The sequence below is a fragment of the Salvelinus alpinus genome, chromosome 6 (assembly GCF_045679555.1).
Source record: "Salvelinus alpinus chromosome 6, SLU_Salpinus.1, whole genome shotgun sequence".
Lineage (NCBI taxonomy): Eukaryota > Metazoa > Chordata > Actinopteri > Salmoniformes > Salmonidae > Salvelinus > Salvelinus alpinus.
In genome coordinates, this window is record NC_092091.1 from 13,970,651 (window position 1) to 13,990,566 (window position 19,916).

The window sequence follows — 19,916 nt, forward strand, 5'->3', positions numbered from 1 at the left end:
GCACAGAACCTGAAGTCATCAGGAACCTTACTGTCTCTGAAATCACGACATCATCTGTGTCTCTGAGCTGGATTGAAACATTGGGAAACAGATCCTTCTATAGAGTAGAATGGACTGGTGGCAGTAGAGATATGAATACAACTACCAATGAGACAGCCTTTAACGTAACTGAGCTGACTGCTGGAGTGAAGTACACATTCAGGGTCACTGCAGTGGCTGGAGATGAGATGACTGAAGGCAAAAATATCAGTGTTTCACTCTTCACAAGTAAGATGAAGTTTAAATTGTCTGGGCTTTATTTCTTAACCCCTTCATGCAACATTCTGTATCTGATATTTTTGAGTTGCGGAACTCTTGGTATTAATGGACATTTTTCATGTCTAGAGGCTGATCCATCCCTCTGGGCAGTGTATATTGTGGCCGTTAAAGGCCCAGTGTAGTCACGTGATTTTCCTGTGTATTGTATTTTTCTACACGATGATGTTGGAATAATACTCTGAAATTGTGAGTATTATGTTAATTCCCTTTTAATGTAGGAGCTGTTTGAAAAAAACGCCAGAAATGTCAATCTGTTTTGGTGGGACGAAGTTTTGGCCTGCCCTGTGACATCACCCGGCGATACATTTCAAATAGAAAGAGTTTCAAACCTCTCGGCCAATAACAGCTAGTTTAAAGTTTTCCCCAACCCCACTCAGACCTCTCCCAGACAGTCTCAGCTAAATTCCTCCTTGACAAATTGCTCTATATGTTAATTTTTGACAATTTTATTGAAAACAATCACAGTAAGGTACTTAATTGTTCCCCAGAAATTATTTGATATTGACATAAAAATGGCAGCATTGGACTTTTAATACTGATGTCTTTGAAGATATATTATTGTCTAGTATCGGCTTTTGTGGTATACTGTGTATACCGTATACCGGTGTGTTATGAAACAGCCAGGAGATGGTTTTTCAATACAGTCAATACTGTTGAACCTAGTTCTTTGAAGTTTTTCTATACAGTTTCATTTTTGTAGCTACTTTTTAAGTAAATACCTGCAGTCAACTTGTGCAATATGTCAGAAGATAACGCAGATGGCGTTCTTTATTTCACCTGTCACATTATTTTACATTATTGATCTATTATTAATTATTAAGTACGGTCTTTTCTTGCAAAAATTTGCTAGCCATCATATTTCTAATGTTTATCATAGAGAGGATGTAGCCAGCTACATTTCCTAATGTTTTTCTTGAAGTTAATCTTGCATTTTACCAAAGAATAGTACGCTGGCTCCACTGAGAGAAGTGCTGGAGTAAAGTAGCCTCCCATCAGTCAGAGCGCTGTCTGCTGATAGAATGCCCGTTCATCTGCAACTGAAGCACAACATGTGTCTGATGCTGAGCAGAAATCACAATAAGAATCATTTTAGATTTGCGTTTACAAAACGCAGCAAGATATTTCTTATGCATTTATATATTTTTCCTGTGCGTAAAACTAAGAATTCTGCATTAATGCGACCCCTAAGTTTAATTTTCTAGTTATCTAAGTAAGTGTCTGAATTAATAAGGTGATGGGACGTCATATTGTGTTGTGTTTCTTCCGTGTTTGAGAAGTTAAAGGCCTTTTGGATGAGTTATCTGTACAGCTGCCACAACTATCTTTCGATTTCCTTGAGTTTTTTCTCCTGTCTGTTCTCGGCCCGTTGTCTTCTCCCCCATCAGCCCGTCTGCTTCCATCTTCTTCGAGCAGAGCAGGCAGTCCTGTTGCCCTAGCAACTCCAGACTCCACACAGACACAGCATGTACAACTGCTGCTCCAGAGCCAGTACTGTTCATTTGCACAATGTCTCTTGTTCACATTCGCTTGCAAATGTCCAAACTCACCAAAAATTACAATCGGTAGCTCCTTTATATGTATAACTTTATGAGCTGGACTGCCTGTCTCTTAAAAAAATACTTTTATTTGTGTTCGTTTGCATTTTTAGCTAGAAAACTCCATGGAAATTCACTATCATTTGTGCTAATTTGTTAGCATTCTGGTAATAGACTCCCAAAGGGCTTCTAATTTTTTGGTACCCCCTTGACACCCCCTTCTGTACTAAGCCTGTACTATCGTAAATTCCTGCCTGAGAGAAGGACGTTATGATGATACAAAAATCTGAATACCGCCCAACCCTAGTCTAGTGTCCCCTAAAATCACCTTTCTTGCTCACGTACAACCTGAAGTCATCAGGAACCTATCTGTCTCTGAAATCACGACATCATCTGTGTCTCTGAGCTGGATTGAACCATTGGGAAACAGATCCATCTATAGAGTAGAGTGGGCTGATGGCAGTAGAGATATGAATACAACTACCAATGAGAGAGCCTTTAATGTAACTGAGCTGACTGCTGGAGTGAAGTACAGACTCATAGTTGCTGCAGTCGCTGCTGATAAGACTACTGAAGGATTATCCATCATTTTTAATCAGTATATCTGTCAGTCACTGTAGTTTTGGTTCACATAATTCTCTCTTGAGAAGGGAGTGTAGACTCCAACTGATGCAGAATATTTGAGGAAATGTGTTTATCTGCATTCAACTGCAAAATTGGGCTTGGATAGTATCATTAACTGCTTGTCCTTTATTGAAAACCTTTTTTGTCCCCAAAAGTTTTCATGTCATTGATAATGCTTACTATCTTTCAATATGTTTTTAGAGGTACCACTTTTGTGTCCTACATACTTACCTTAAATGTATGTAGAAATAGCATGCTTCTGATCATATATATAGAGTGTATGGTGAATACCATGAATAATAATGATTCTGGTGATCTTTTCCCAAAATATAACTTTCTTGCACGCACAGAACCTGAAGTCATCAGGAACCTGACTGTCTCTGAAATCACAACATCATCTGTGTCTCTGAGCTGGATTGAACCATTGGGAAACAGGTCCTTCTATAGAGTAGAATGGACTAATGGCAGTAGAGATATGAATACAACTACCAATGAGACAGCCTATAATGTAACTGAGCTGACTGCTGGAGTGCAGTACACGTTCAAGGTCTCTGCAGTGGCTGGTGATAATATAACTAAAGGAAATGCTCAGGAGAAAGCACTCTTTACAAGTAAGCCTTTTCATTGGAATGGTCTTAATATTTTCTCTGAAGTGGAACCATGTAATGATTATGTTAATATCTGTATTTAACAATGAGAGGGCAATAAGAGGAAGGGTAAGGTCCTTTATCTTTTTTGGAATCAAAAGTGATGAAATCCTGGGATAGAGTACTGTAGGTAGGTACTAGGTAATCTAATGGTATGGTCTTCTCCCAAAATGTACATTTCTTGCATGCACAGAACCTGAAGTCATCAGGAACCTTACTGTCTCTGAAATCACGACATCATCTGTGTCTCTGAGCTGGATTGAAACATTGGGAAACAGATCCTTCTATAGAGTAGAATGGACTGGTGGCAGTAGAGATATGAATACAACTACCAATGAGACAGCCTTTAACGTAACTGATCTGACTGCTGGAGTGAAGTACACATTCAGGGTCACTGCAGTGGCTGGAGATGAGATGACTGAAGGCAAAAATATCAGTGTTTCACTCTTCACAAGTAAGATGAAGTTTACATTGTCTGGGCTCTATTTCTTAACCCCTTCATGCAACATTCTGTATCTGATATTTTTGAGTTGCGGAACTCTTGGTATTAATGGACATTTTTCATGTCTAGAGGCTGATCCATCCCTCTGGGCAGTGTATATTGTGGCCGTTAAAGGCCCAGTGTAGTCACGTGATTTTCCTGTGTATTGTATTTTTCTACACGATGATGTTGGAATAATACTCTGAAATTGTGAGTATTATGTTAATTCCCTTTTAATGTAGGAGCTGTTTGAAAAAAACGCCAGAAATGTCAATCTGTTTTGGTGGGACGAAGTTTTGGCCTGCCCTGTGACATCACCCGGCGATACATTTCAAATAGAAAGAGTTTCAAACCTCTCGGCCAATAACAGCTAGTTTAAAGTTTTCCCCAACCCCACTCAGACCTCTCCCAGACAGTCTCAGCTAAATTCCTCCTTGACAAATTGCTCTATATGTTAATTTTTGACAATTTTATTGAAAACAATCACAGTAAGGTACTTAATTGTTCCCCAGAAATTATTTGATATTGACATAAAAATGGCAGCATTGGACTTTTAATACTGATGTCTTTGAAGATATATTATTGTCTAGTATCGGCTTTTGCGGTATCCGGGGTGTTATGAAACAGCCAGGAGATGGTTTTTCAATACAGTCAATACTGTTGAAACTAGTTCTTTGAAGTTTTTCTATACAGTTTCATTTTTGTAGCTACTTTTTAAGTAAAGACCTGCAGTCAACTTGTGCAATATGTCAGAAGATAACGCAGATGGCGTTCTTTATTTCACCTGTCACATTATTTTACATTATTAATCTTACCGTAGTTCCCCAGAATAGTTGAGCCAGTCACGTTTTACTTTATAAATAGCACAACTGGTGAGAGCGGGAGCCGGTGAGTCTCGCTGTGTATTGACAGGGGTTGCGTTTTATATTGAAAGTCACCAGTTGTTTTTTGCTTCAACAGAGTGGTCAGGGACGTACAACTACAGTATAGTTGTCCTTCACTGAAAATACATTAGTGCATTATATTCGGCAGAAAACAGCTTCATTTTCATCAGATGAGAACAGAAGTGCAATGCTATTTGGCTGGAAGCCACACAAGCAGGCTTAATCAGCTTTCAAAGAAAAAGTACAGTCTTTTCTTGCAAAAACTTTGCTAGCCATCATATTTCTAATGTGTATGATAGAGAGGATGTAGCCAGCTACATTTCCTAATGTTTTTCTTGAAGTTAATCTTGCATTTTACCAAAGAATAGTACGCTGGCTCCACTGAGAGAAGTGCTGGAGTAAAGTAGCCTCACATCAGTCAGAGCGCTGTCTGCTGATAGAATGCCCGTTCATCTGCAACTGAAGCACAACATGTGTCTGATGCTGAGCAGAAATCACAATAAGAATCATTTTAGATTTGCGTTTACAAAACGCAGCAAGATATTTCTTATGCATTTATATATTTTTCCTGTGCGTAAAACTAAGAATTCTGCATTAATGCGACCCCTAAGTTTAATTTTCTAGTTATCTAAGTAAGTGTCTGAATTAATAAGGTGATGGGACGTCATATTGTGTTGTGTTTCTTCCGTGTTTGAGAAGTTAAAGGCCTTTTGGATGAGTTATCTGTACAGCTGCCACAACTATCTTTCGATTTCCCTGAGTTTTTTCTCCTGTCTGTTCTCGGCCCGTTGTCTTCTCCCCCATCAGCCCGTCTGCTTCCATCTTCTTCGAGCAGAGCAGGCAGTCCTGTTGCCCTAGCAACTCCAGACTCCACACAGACACAGCATGTACAACTGCTGCTCCAGAGCCAGTACTGTTCATTTGCACAATGTCTCTTGTTCACATTCGCTTGCAAATGTCCAAACTCACCAAAAATTACAATCGGTAGCTCCTTTATATGTATAACTTTATGAGCTGGACTGCCTGTCTCTTAAAAAAATACTTTTATTTGTGTTCGTTTGCATTTTTAGCTAGAAAACTCCATGGAAATTCACTATCATTTGTGCTAATTTGTTAGCATTCTGGTAATAGACTCCCAAAGGGCTTCTAATTTTTTTGGCACCCCCTTGGCACCCCCTTCTGTACTAAGCCTGTACTATCGTAAATTCCTGCCTGAGAGAAGGACGTTATGATGATACAAAAATCTGAATACCGCCCAACCCTAGTCTAGTGTCCCCTAAAATCACCTTTCTTGCTCACGTACAACCTGAAGTCATCAGGAACCTATCTGTCTCTGAAATCACGACATCATCTGTGTCTCTGAGCTGGATTGAACCATTGGGAAACAGATCCATCTATAGAGTAGAGTGGACTGATGGCAGTAGAGATATGAATACAACTACCAATGAGACAGCCTTTAATGTAACTGAGCTGACTGCTGGAGTGCAGTACAGACTCATAGTTGCTGCAGTCGCTGCTGATAAGACTACTGAAGGATTATCCATCATTTTTAATCAGTATATCTGTCAGTCACTGTAGTTTTGGTTCACATAATTCTCTCTTGAGAAGGGAGTGTAGACTCCAACTGATGCAGAATATTTTAGGAAATGTGTTTATCTGCATTCAACTGCAAAATTGGGCTTGGATAGTATGATTAACTGCTTGTCCTTTATTTAAAACACCTTTTTTGTCCCCATAACTTTTCATGTCATTGATAATGCTTACTATCTTTAAATATGTTTTTAGAGGTACCACTTTTGTGTCCTACATACTTACCTTAAATGTATGTAGAAGTAGCATGCTTCTGATCATATATAGAGTGTATGGTGAATACCATGAATAATAATGATTCTGGTGATCTTTTCCCAAAATATAACTTTCTTGCACGCACAGAACCTGAAGTCATCAGGAACCTGACTGTCTCTGAAATCACAACATCATCTGTGTCTCTGAGCTGGATTGAACCATTGGGAAACAGGTCCTTCTATAGAGTAGAATGGACTGATGGCAGTAGAGATATGAATACAACTACCAATGAGACAGCCTTTAATGTAACTGAGCTGACTGCTGGAGTGAAATACACATTCAAGGTCTCTGCAGTGGCAGGTGATAATATAACTAAAGGAAATGCTCAGGAGAAAGCACTCTTTACAAGTAAGCCTTTTCATTGGAATGGTCTTAATATTTTCCCTGAAGTGGAACCATGTAATGATTATGTTAATATCTGTATTTAACAATGAGAGGGCAATAGGAGGAAGGGTAAGGTCCTCTTTCTTTTTGGAATCAAAAGTGATGAAATCCTGGGATAGAGTACTGTAGGCAGGTACTAGGTAATCTAATGGTATGGTCTTCTCCCAAAATGTACATTTCTTGCATGCACAGAACCTGAAGTCATCAGGAACCTGACTGTCTCTGAAATCACAACATCATCTGTGTCTCTGAGCTGGATTGAAACATTGGGAAACAGATCCTTCTATAGAGTAGAATGGACTGGTGGCAGTAGAGATATGAATACAACTACCAATGAGACAGCCTTTAACGTAACTGAGCTGACTGCTGGAGTGAAGTACACATTCAGGGTCACTGCAGTGGCTGGAGATGAGATGACTGAAGGCAAAAATATCAGTGTTTCACTCTTCACAAGTAAGATGAAGTTTAAATTGTCTGGGCTTTATTTCTTAACCCCTTCATGCAACATTCTGTATCTGATATTTTTGAGTTGCAGAACTCTTGGTATTAATGGAAATTTTTCATGTCTAGAGGCTGATCCATCCCTCTGGGCAGTGTATATTGTGGCCGTTAAAGGCCCAGTGTAGTCACGTGATTTTCCTGTGTATTGTATTTTTCTACACGATGATGTTGGAATAATACTCTGAAATTGTGAGTATTATGTTAATTCCCTTTTAATGTAGGAGCTGTTTGAAAAAAAGGCCAGAAATTTCATTCTGTTTTGGTGGGACGAAGTTTTGGCCTGCCCTGTGACATCACCCGGCGATACATTTCAAATAGAAAGAGTTTCAAACCTCTCGGCCAATAACAGCTAGTTTAAAGTTTTCCCCAACCCCACTCAGACCTCTCCCAGACAGTCCCAGCTAAATTCCTGCTTGACAAATTGCTCTATTTGTTAATTTTTGACCATTTTATAGAAAACAATCACAGTAAGGTACTTAATTGTTCCCCAGAAATGATTTGATATTGACATAAAAATGGCAGCATTGGACTTTTAATACTGATGTCTTTGAAGATATATTATTGTCTAGTATCGGCTTTTGCGGTATACTGTGTATACCGTATACCGGTGTGTTATGAAACAGCCAGGAGATGGTTTTTCAATACAGTCAATACTGTTGAACCTAGTTCTTTGAAGTTTTTCTATACAGTTTCATTTTTGTAGCTACTTTTTAAGTAAATACCTGCAGTCAACTTGTGCAATATGTCAGAAGATAACGCAGATGGCGTTCTTTATTTCACCTGTCACATTATTTTACATTATTGATCTATTATTAATTATTAAGTACAGTCTTTTCTTGCAAAAATTTGCTAGCCATCATATTTCTAATGTGTATCATAGAGAGGATGTAGCCAGCTACATTTCCTAATGTTTTTCTTGAAGTTAATCTTGCATTTTACCAAAGAATAGTACGCTGGCTCCACTGAGAGAAGTGCTGGAGTAAAGTAGCCTCACATCAGTCAGAGCGCTGTCTGCTGATAGAATGCCCGTTCATCTGCAACTGAAGCACAACATGTGTCTGATGCTGAGCAGAAATCACAATAAGAATCATTTTAGATTTGCGTTTAAAAACGCAGCAAGATATTTCTTATGCATTTATATATTTTTCCTGTGCGTAAAACTAAGAATTCTGCATTAATGCGACCCCTAAGTTTAATTTTCTAGTTATCTAAGTAAGTGTCTGAATTAATAAGGTGATGGGACGTCATATTGTCTTGTGTTTCTTCCGTGTTTGAGAAGTTAAAGGCCTTTTGGATGAGTTATCTGTACAGCTGCCACAACTATCTTTCGATTTCCCTGAGTTTTTTCTCCTGTCTGTTCTCGGCCCGTTGTCTTCTCCCCCATCAGCCCGTCTGCTTCCATCTTCTTCGAGCAGAGCAGGCAGTCCTGTTGCCCTAGCAACTCCAGACTCCACACAGACACAGCATGTACAACTGCTGCTCCAGAGCCAGTACTGTTCATTTGCACAATGTCTCTTGTTCACATTCGCTTGCAAATGTCCAAACTCACCAAAAATTACAATCGGTAGCTCCTTTATATGTATAACTTTATGAGCTGGACTGCCTGTCTCTTAAAAAAATACTTTTATTTGTGTTCGTTTGCATTTTTAGCTAGAAAACTCCATGGAAATTCACTATCATTTGTGCTAATTTGTTAGCATTCTGGTAATAGACTCCCAAAGGGCTTCTAATTTTTTTGGCACCCCCTTGGCACCCCCTTCTGTACTAAGCCTGTACTATCGTAAATTCCTGCCTGAGAGAAGGACGTTATGATGATGCAAAAATCTGAATACCGCCCAACCCTAGTCTAGTGTCCCCTAAAATCACCTTTCTTGCTCACGTACAACCTGAAGTCATCAGGAACCTATCTGTCTCTGAAATCACGACATCATCTGTGTCTCTGAGCTGGATTGAACCATTGGGAAACAGATCCTTCTATAGAGTAGAGTGGACTGATGGCAGTACAGATATGAATACAACTACCAATGAGACAGCCTTTAATGTAACTGAGCTGACTGCTGGAGTGCAGTACAGACTCATAGTTGCTGCAGTCGCTGCTGATAAGACTACTGAAGGATTATCCATCATTTTTAATCAGTATATCTGTCAGTCACTGTAGTTTTGGTTCACATAATTCTCTCTTGAGAAGGGAGTGTAGACTCCAACTGATGCAGAATATTTTAGGAAATGTGTTTATCTGCATTCAACTGCAAAATTGGGCTTGGATAGTATGATTAACTGCTTGTCCTTTATTTAAAACACCTTTTTTGTCCCCATAACTTTTCATGTCATTGATAATGCTTACTATCTTTAAATATGTTTTTAGAGGTACCACTTTTGTGTCCTACATACTTACCTTAAATGTATGTAGAAGTAGCATGCTTCTGATCATATATATAGAGTGTATGGTGAATACCATGAATAATAATGATTCTGGTGATCTTTTCCCAAAATATAACTTTCTTGCACGCACAGAACCTGAAGTCATCAGGAACCTTACTGTCTCTGAAATCACAACATCATCTGTGTCTCTGAGCTGGATTGAACCATTGGGAAACAGGTCCTTCTATAGAGTAGAATGGACTGATGGCAGTAGAGATATGAATACAACTACCAATGAGACAGCCTTTAATGTAACTGAGCTGACTGCTGGAGTGAAATACACATTCAAGGTCTCTGCAGTGGCAGGTGATAATATAACTAAAGGAAATGCTCAGGAGAAAGCACTCTTTACAAGTAAGCCTTTTCATTGGAATGGTCTTAATATTTTCCCTGAAGTGGAACCATGTAATGATTATGTTAATATCTGTATTTAACAATGAGAGGGCAATAAGAGGAAGGGTAAGGTCCTCTTTCTTTTTGGAATCAAAAGTGATGAAATCCTGGGATAGAGTACTGTAGGTAGGTACTAGGTAATCTAATGGTATGGTCTTCTCCCAAAATGTACATTTCTTGCATGCACAGAACCTGAAGTCATCAGGAACCTTACTGTCTCTGAAATCACGACATCATCTGTGTCTCTGAGCTGGATTGAACCATTGGGAAACAGATCCTTCTATAGAGTAGAATGGACTGGTGGCAGTAGAGATATGAATACAACTACCAATGAGACAGCCTTTAACGTAACTGATCTGACTGCTGGAGTGAAGTACACATTCAGGGTCACTGCAGTGGCTGGAGATGAGATGACTGAAGGCAAAAATATCAGTGTTTCACTCTTCACAAGTAAGATGAAGTTTACATTGTCTGGGCTTTATTTCTTAACCCCTTCATGCAACATTCTGTATCTGATATTTTTGAGTTGCAGAACTCTTGGTATTAATGGACATTTTTCATGTCTAGAGGCTGATCCATCCCTCTGGGCAGTGTATATTGTGGCCGTTAAAGGCCCAGTGTAGTCACGTGATTTTCCTGTGTATTGTATTTTTCTACACGATGATGTTGGAATAATACTCTGAAATTGTGAGTATTATGTTAATTCCCTTTTAATGTAGGAGCTGTTTGAAAAAAAAGGCCAGAAATTTCAATCTGTTTTGGTGGGACGAAGTTTTGGCCTGCCCTGTGACATCACCCGGCGATACATTTCAAATAGAAAGAGTTTCAAACCTCTCGGCCAATAACAGCTAGTTTAAAGTTTTCCCCAACCCCACTCAGACCTCTCCCAGACAGTCTCAGCTAAATTCCTCCTTGACAAATTGCTCTATATGTTAATTTTTGACAATTTTATTGAAAACAATCACAGTAAGGTACTTAATTGTTCCCCAGAAATTATTTGATATTGACATAAAAATGGCAGCATTGGACTTTTAATACTGATGTCTTTGAAGATATATTATTGTCTAGTATCGGCTTTTGCGGTATACTGTGTATACCGTATACCGGTGTGTTATGAAACAGCCAGGAGATGGTTTTTCAATACAGTCAATACTGTTGAACCTAGTTCTTTGAAGTTTTTCTATACAGTTTCATTTTTGTAGCTACTTTTTAAGTAAATACCTGCAGTCAACTTGTGCAATATGTCAGAAGATAACGCAGATGGCGTTCTTTATTTCACCTGTCACATTATTTTACATTATTGATCTATTATTAATTATTAAGTACAGTCTTTTCTTGCAAAAATTTGCTAGCCATCATATTTCTAATGTGTATCATAGAGAGGATGTAGCCAGCTACATTTCCTAATGTTTTTCTTGAAGTTAATCTTGCATTTTACCAAAGAATAGTACGCTGGCTCCACTGAGAGAAGTGCTGGAGTAAAGTAGCCTCACATCAGTCAGAGCGCTGTCTGCTGATAGAATGCCCGTTCATCTGCAACTGAAGCACAACATGTGTCTGATGCTGAGCAGAAATCACAATAAGAATCATTTTAGATTTGCGTTTAAAAACGCAGCAAGATATTTCTTATGCATTTATATATTTTTCCTGTGCGTAAAACTAAGAATTCTGCATTAATGCGACCCCTAAGTTTAATTTTCTAGTTATCTAAGTAAGTGTCTGAATTAATAAGGTGATGGGACGTCATATTGTCTTGTGTTTCTTCCGTGTTTGAGAAGTTAAAGGCCTTTTGGATGAGTTATCTGTACAGCTGCCACAACTATCTTTCGATTTCCCTGAGTTTTTTCTCCTGTCTGTTCTCGGCCCGTTGTCTTCTCCCCCATCAGCCCGTCTGCTTCCATCTTCTTCGAGCAGAGCAGGCAGTCCTGTTGCCCTAGCAACTCCAGACTCCACACAGACACAGCATGTACAACTGCTGCTCCAGAGCCAGTACTGTTCATTTGCACAATGTCTCTTGTTCACATTCGCTTGCAAATGTCCAAACTCACCAAAAATTACAATCGGTAGCTCCTTTATATGTATAACTTTATGAGCTGGACTGCCTGTCTCTTAAAAAAATACTTTTATTTGTGTTCGTTTGCATTTTTAGCTAGAAAACTCCATGGAAATTCACTATCATTTGTGCTAATTTGTTAGCATTCTGGTAATAGACTCCCAAAGGGCTTCTAATTTTTTTGGCACCCCCTTGGCACCCCCTTCTGTACTAAGCCTGTACTATCGTAAATTCCTGCCTGAGAGAAGGACGTTATGATGATGCAAAAATCTGAATACCGCCCAACCCTAGTCTAGTGTCCCCTAAAATCACCTTTCTTGCTCACGTACAACCTGAAGTCATCAGGAACCTATCTGTCTCTGAAATCACGACATCATCTGTGTCTCTGAGCTGGATTGAACCATTGGGAAACAGATCCTTCTATAGAGTAGAGTGGACTGATGGCAGTACAGATATGAATACAACTACCAATGAGACAGCCTTTAATGTAACTGAGCTGACTGCTGGAGTGCAGTACAGACTCATAGTTGCTGCAGTCGCTGCTGATAAGACTACTGAAGGATTATCCATCATTTTTAATCAGTATATCTGTCAGTCACTGTAGTTTTGGTTCACATAATTCTCTCTTGAGAAGGGAGTGTAGACTCCAACTGATGCAGAATATTTTAGGAAATGTGTTTATCTGCATTCAACTGCAAAATTGGGCTTGGATAGTATGATTAACTGCTTGTCCTTTATTTAAAACACCTTTTTTGTCCCCATAACTTTTCATGTCATTGATAATGCTTACTATCTTTAAATATGTTTTTAGAGGTACCACTTTTGTGTCCTACATACTTACCTTAAATGTATGTAGAAGTAGCATGCTTCTGATCATATATATAGAGTGTATGGTGAATACCATGAATAATAATGATTCTGGTGATCTTTTCCCAAAATATAACTTTCTTGCACGCACAGAACCTGAAGTCATCAGGAACCTTACTGTCTCTGAAATCACAACATCATCTGTGTCTCTGAGCTGGATTGAACCATTGGGAAACAGGTCCTTCTATAGAGTAGAATGGACTGATGGCAGTAGAGATATGAATACAACTACCAATGAGACAGCCTTTAATGTAACTGAGCTGACTGCTGGAGTGAAATACACATTCAAGGTCTCTGCAGTGGCAGGTGATAATATAACTAAAGGAAATGCTCAGGAGAAAGCACTCTTTACAAGTAAGCCTTTTCATTGGAATGGTCTTAATATTTTCCCTGAAGTGGAACCATGTAATGATTATGTTAATATCTGTATTTAACAATGAGAGGGCAATAAGAGGAAGGGTAAGGTCCTCTTTCTTTTTGGAATCAAAAGTGATGAAATCCTGGGATAGAGTACTGTAGGTAGGTACTAGGTAATCTAATGGTATGGTCTTCTCCCAAAATGTACATTTCTTGCATGCACAGAACCTGAAGTCATCAGGAACCTTACTGTCTCTGAAATCACGACATCATCTGTGTCTCTGAGCTGGATTGAACCATTGGGAAACAGATCCTTCTATAGAGTAGAATGGACTGGTGGCAGTAGAGATATGAATACAACTACCAATGAGACAGCCTTTAACGTAACTGAGCTGACTGCTGGAGTGAAGTACACATTCAGGGTCACTGCAGTGGCTGGAGATGAGATGACTGAAGGCAAAAATATCAGTGTTTCACTCTTCACAAGTAAGATGAAGTTTACATTGTCTGGGCTCTATTTCTTAACCCCTTCATGCAACATTCTGTATCTGATATTTTTGAGTTGCAGAACTCTTGGTATTAATGGACATTTTTCATGTCTAGAGGCTGATCCATCCCTCTGGGCAGTGTATATTGTGGCCGTTAAAGGCCCAGTGTAGTCACGTGATTTTCCTGTGTATTGTATTTTTCTACACGATGATGTTGGAATAATACTCTGAAATTGTGAGTATTATGTTAATTCCCTTTTAATGTAGGAGCTGTTTGAAAAAAAAGGCCAGAAATTTCAATCTGTTTTGGTGGGACGAAGTTTTGGCCTGCCCTGTGACATCACCCGGCGATACATTTCAAATAGAAAGAGTTTCAAACCTCTCGGCCAATAACAGCTAGTTTAAAGTTTTCCCCAACCCCACTCAGACCTCTCACAGACAGTCCTAGCTAAATTCCTGCTTGACAAATTGCTCTATTTGTTAATTTTTTACAATTTTATTGAAAACAATCACAGTAAAGTACTTAATTGTTCCCCAGAAATTATTTGATATTGACATAAAAATGTCAGCATTGGACTTTTAATACTGATGTCTTTGAAGATATATTATTGTCTAGTATCGGCTTTTGCGGTATACCGTGTATACCGTATACCGGGGTGTTATGAACCAGCCAGGAGATGGTTTTTCAATACAGTCAATACTGTTGAAACTAGTTCTTTGAAGTTTTTCTATACAGTTTCATTTTTGTAGCTACTTTTTAAGTAAAGACCTGCAGTCAACTTGTGCAATATGTCAGAAGATAACGCAGATGGCGTTCTTTATTTCACCTGTCACATTATTTTACATTATTAATCTTACCGTAGTTCCCCAGAATAGTTGAGCCAGTCACGTTTTACTTTATAAATAGCACAACTGGTGAGAGCGGGAGCCGGTGAGTCTCGCTGTGTATTGACAGGGGTTGCGTTTTATATTGAAAGTCACCAGTTGTTTTTTGCTTCAACAGAGTGGTCAGGGACGTACAACTACAGTATAGTTGTCCTTCACTGAAAATACATTAGTGCATTATATTCTGCAAAAAACAGCTTCATTTTCATCAGATGAGAACAGAAGTGCAATGCTATTTGGCTGGAAGCCACACAAGCAGGCTAAAGCAGCTTTCAAAGAAAAAGTACAGTCTTTTCTTGCAAAAACTTTGCTAGCTATCATATTTCTAATGTGTATCATAGAGAGGATGTAGCCAGCTACATTTCCTAATGTTTTTCTTGAAGTTAATCTTGCATTTTACCAAAGAATAGTACGCTGGCTCCACTGAGAGAAGTGCTGGAGTAAAGTAGCCACCCATCAGTCAGAGCGCTGTCTGCTGATAGAATGCCCGTTCATCTGCAACTGAAGCACAACATGTGTCTGATGCTGAGCAGAAATCACAATAAGAATCATTTTAGATTTGCGTTTACAAAACGCAGCAAGATATGTCTTATGCATTTATATATTTTTCCTGTGCGTAAAACTAAGAATTCTGCATTAATGCGACCCCTAAGTTTAATTTTCTAGTTATCTAAGTAAGTGTCTGAATTAATAAGGTGATGGGACGTCATCTTGTGTTGTGTTTCTTCCGTGTTTGAGAAGTTAAAGGACTTTTGGATGAGTTATCTGTACAGCTGCCACAACTATCTTTCGATTTCCTTTAGTTTTTTCTCCTGTCTGTTCTCGGCCCGTTGTCTTCTCCCCCATCAGCCCGTCTGCTTCCATCTTCTTCGAGCAGAGCAGGCAGTCCTGTTGCCCTAGCAACTCCAGACTCCACACAGACACAGCATGTACAACTGCTGCTCCAGAGCCAGTACTGTTCATTTGCACAATGTCTCTTGTTCACATTCGCTTGCAAATGTCCAAACTCACCAAAAATTACAATCGGTAGCTCCTTTATATGTATAACTTTATGAGCTGGACTGCCTGTCTCTTAAAAAAATACTTTTATTTGTGTTCGTTTGCATTTTTAGCTAGAAAACTCCATGGAAATTCACTATCATTTGTGCTAATTTGTTAGCATTCTGGTAATAGACTCCCAAAGGGCTTCTAATTTTTTTGGCACCCCCTTGGCACCCCCTTCTGTACTAAGCCTGTACTATCGTAAATTCCTGCCTGAGAGAAGGACGTTATGATGATACAAAAATCTGAATACCGCCCAACCCTAGTCTAGTGTCCCCTAAAATCACCTTTCTTGCTCACGTACAACCTGAAGTCATCAGGAACCTATCTGTCTCTGAAATCACGACATCATCTGTGTCTCTGAGCTGGATTGAACCATTGGGAAACAGATCCATCTATAGAGTAGAGTGGGCTGATGGCAGTAGAGATATGAATACAACTACCAATGAGACAGCCTTTAATGTAACTGAGCTGACTGCTGGAGTGCAGTACGTTTTGTGCGTCGCCGTGGGGCGCCGTGGGGCGATGCACAATTGGCATAGCGTCGTCCGGGTTAGGGAGGGTTTGGCCGGTAGGGATATCCTTGTCTCGGTATGTAAAAAAAAAAAAAAAAAAAGTATAAAATGTATACATGACTACTGTAAGTCGCTCTGGATAAGAGCGTCTGCTCTTGGCCGGTAGGGATATCCTTGTCTCAGTATGTAAAAATGTAATAAAATGTATGCACTCTACTGTAAGTCGCTCTGGATAAGAGCGTCTGCTAAATGACTAAAATGTAAAATGTAAATGCAGTACAGACTCATAGTTGCTGCAGTCGCTGCTGATAAGACTACTGAAGGATTATCCATCATTTTTAATCAGTATATCTGTCAGTCACTGTAGTTTTGGTTCACATAATTCTCTCTTGAGAAGGGAGTGTAGACTCCAACTGATGCAGAATATTTTAGGAAATGTGTTTATCTGCATTCAACTGCAAAATTGGGCTTGGATAGTATCATTAACTGCTTGTCCTTTATTGAAAACACCTTTTTTGTCCCCAAAACATTTCATGTCATTGATAATGATTACTATCTTTAAATATGTTTTTAGAGGTACCACTTTTGTGTCCTACATACTTACCTTAAATGTATGTAGAAATAGCATGCTTCTGATCATATATATAGAGTATATGGTGAATTCCATGAATAATAATGATTCTGGTGATCTTTTTCCAAAATATAACTTTCTTGCACGCACAGAACCTGAAGTCATCAGGAACCTGACTGTCTCTGAAATCACAACATCATCTGTGTCTCTGAGCTGGATTGAACCATTGGGAAACAGGTCCTTCTATAGAGTAGAATGGACTGGTGGCAGTAGAGATATGAATAAAACTACCAATGAGACAGCCTATAACGTAACTGAGCTGACTGCTGGAGTGAAGTACACGTTCAAGGTCTCTGCAGTGGCAGGTGATAATATAACTAAAGGAAATGCTCAGGAGAAAGCACTCTTTACAAGTAAGCCTTTTCATTAGAATGGTCTTAATATTTTCTCTGAAGTGGAACCATGTAATGATTATGTTAATATCTGTATTTAACAATGAGAGGGCAATAAGAGGAAGGGTAAGGTCCTCTTTCTTTTTGGAATCAAAAGTGATGAAATCCTGGGATAGAGTACTGTAGGTAGGTACTAGGTAATCTAATGGTATGGTCTTCTCCCAAAATGTACATTTCTTGCATGCACAGAACCTGAAGTCATCAGGAACCTTACTGTCTCTGAAATCACAACATCATCTGTGTCTCTGAGCTGGATTGAAACATTGGGAAACAGATCCTTCTATAGAGTAGAGTGGACTGATGGCAGTAGAGATATGAATACAACTACCAATGAGACAGCCTTTAATGTAACTGAGCTGACTGCTTGAGTGCAGTACAGACTCATAGTTGCTGCAGTCGCTGCTGATAAGATTACTGAAGGATTATCCATCATTTTTAATCAGTATATCTGTCAGTCACTGTAGTTTTGGTTCACATAATTCTCTCTTGAGAAGGGAGTGTAGACTCCAACTGATGCAGAATATTTTAGGAAATGTGTTTATCTGCATTCAACTGCAAAATTGGGCTTGGATAGTATCATTAACTGCTTGTCCTTTATTGAAAACACCTTTTTTGTCCCCAAAACTTTTCATGTCATTGATAATGCTTACTATCTTTCAATATGTTTTTAGAGGTACCACTTTTGTGTCCTACATACTTACCTTAAATGTATGTAGAAATAGCATGCTTCTGATCATATATATAGAGTGTATGGTGAATTCCATGAATAATAATGATTCTGGTGATCTTTTCCCAAAATATAACTTTCTTGCACGCACAGAGCCTGCAGTCATCAGGAACCTGACTGTCTCTGAAATCACAACATCATCTGTGTCTCTGAGCTGGATTGAACCATTGGGAAACAGGTCCTTCTATAGAGTAGAATGGACTGATGGCAGTAGAGATATGAATAAAACTACCAATGAGACAGCCTTTAACGTAACTGAGCTGACTGCTGGAGTGAAGTACACGTTCAAGGTCTCTGCAGTGGCAGGTGATAATATAACTAAAGGAAATGCTCAGGAGAAAGCACTCTTTACAAGTAAGCCTTTTCATTGGAATGGTCTTAATATTTTCTCTGAAGTGGAACCATGTAATGATTATGTTAATATCTGTATTTAACAATGAGAGGGCAATAGGAGGAAGGGTAAGGTCCTCTTTCTTTTTGGAATCAAAAGTGATGAAATCCTGGGATAGAGTACTGTAGGTAGGTACTAGGTAATCTAATGGTATGGTCTTCTCCCAAAATGTACATTTCTTGCATGCACAGATCCTGAAGTCATCAGGAACCTGACTGTCTCTGAAATCACGACATCATCTGTGTCTCTGAGCTGGATTGAACCATTGGGAAACAGATCCTTCTACAGAGTAGAATGGACTGGTGGCAATATCAATGGCAGTCAGAATACCATAGGAACGTCTGTTAATGTTACTGCTCTCACTGCTGGAGTGCAGTACCTCTTCACGGTCACTGCAGTGGCTGGAGATAACACAACTGTAGGACAGAACAAAACAGTTTCTGAGTATACAAGTAAGTAACTCAGATATTTTCATGTCAGAATGTTTCAATGCCTCAGATACTATTCGTATTCATTGATATGTTAGTTGTTTGGATCCAAGAACATGTGATGATTTTAAAGTTGATTAATACTGTATTATACCCCCCCCCCCCCCCCCCAAAAATGCTAACCTCTCACCATTTCTGGGGTGTATAATATTTGTGTGTCTAAATTTCTCGCTCATAATTATTCATAATTTATTCAGGATTATGCTTAATCACTGTAGCATCCAAATTAATGTAGAATTGTTTTGAAACATTCTGTTCTTATTTACAATAAAAATTACTAAATTTTCTATTAGGCACAAAATATTCTGTAACACATCCAAAACAAAAAGCAAACGCATCCAATAAACTTTAAGTCACGAGCTTGATGTAGCCATGGCATGCTATGAATATGGGACCAAATACTTCACATTTTACTACTTTAATAAACAAATAAATGAATTTGTCCCAATACTTTTGGTCACCTAAAATGGGAGGACACATTTTTGAAAGTATCTGTGACCAACAGATGCATATCTGTATTCCCAGGCATGTGAAATCCATAGATTAGGGCTTAATCAATGTATTTCAATGAACTGATTTCCTTATTAGAACTGTAGCTCAGTAAAATCTTTTAAATTGTTGCATGTTGCTTTAATATTTTAGTTCAATGTGTCATACCCCCCCCCAAAATTGCTGACTTGCCCTGTTATTGTAATGGGGAGAGGTTACTATGTCTTGGGGGGTATGACATTTGTGCGTCTGTAACTCTCTCACTCATCATTATTCACAATTTATTCAGGATTATCCATAATAATGCCAGCATCCACATTAATATAGAATTAGTTAGAAACATATCCTATTCTTATTTTGAGGCTATGCAGTGTGTGTTTAAAATTTGAGTAAAACAATATTATATTTGGGGTTCTGATGGGGTATGATAGTTGAACTAATTTCATGAGGCATTCATAAGTTATATTCTTCAAGATTCAATGGTTATATACACTAAATCACAAGAAGTATGTGGACAGAGTATTAGTATAGAGTTGGTCCCCCCTTTGATGCTATAACA

General features: G+C 38.8%; 1 protein-coding gene across 1 annotated transcript in view; it reads left to right on the forward strand.

Moving 5' to 3' along the window:
* LOC139577977 (receptor-type tyrosine-protein phosphatase eta-like) overlaps positions 1–19,916 on the forward strand; it is a 46,032-nt gene that overhangs the window by 3,670 nt on the left and 22,446 nt on the right. The window contains exons 4-12 of the mRNA XM_071405095.1: positions 2,828–3,088; positions 6,422–6,682; positions 6,911–7,171; positions 9,734–9,994; positions 10,223–10,483; positions 13,047–13,307; positions 16,963–17,223; positions 18,083–18,343; positions 18,572–18,832. Of these exons, the coding sequence (XP_071261196.1) occupies positions 2,828–3,088; positions 6,422–6,682; positions 6,911–7,171; positions 9,734–9,994; positions 10,223–10,483; positions 13,047–13,307; positions 16,963–17,223; positions 18,083–18,343; positions 18,572–18,832 (2,349 nt within the window). The remainder of the gene's footprint in view (positions 1–2,827; positions 3,089–6,421; positions 6,683–6,910; positions 7,172–9,733; positions 9,995–10,222; positions 10,484–13,046; positions 13,308–16,962; positions 17,224–18,082; positions 18,344–18,571; positions 18,833–19,916) is intronic.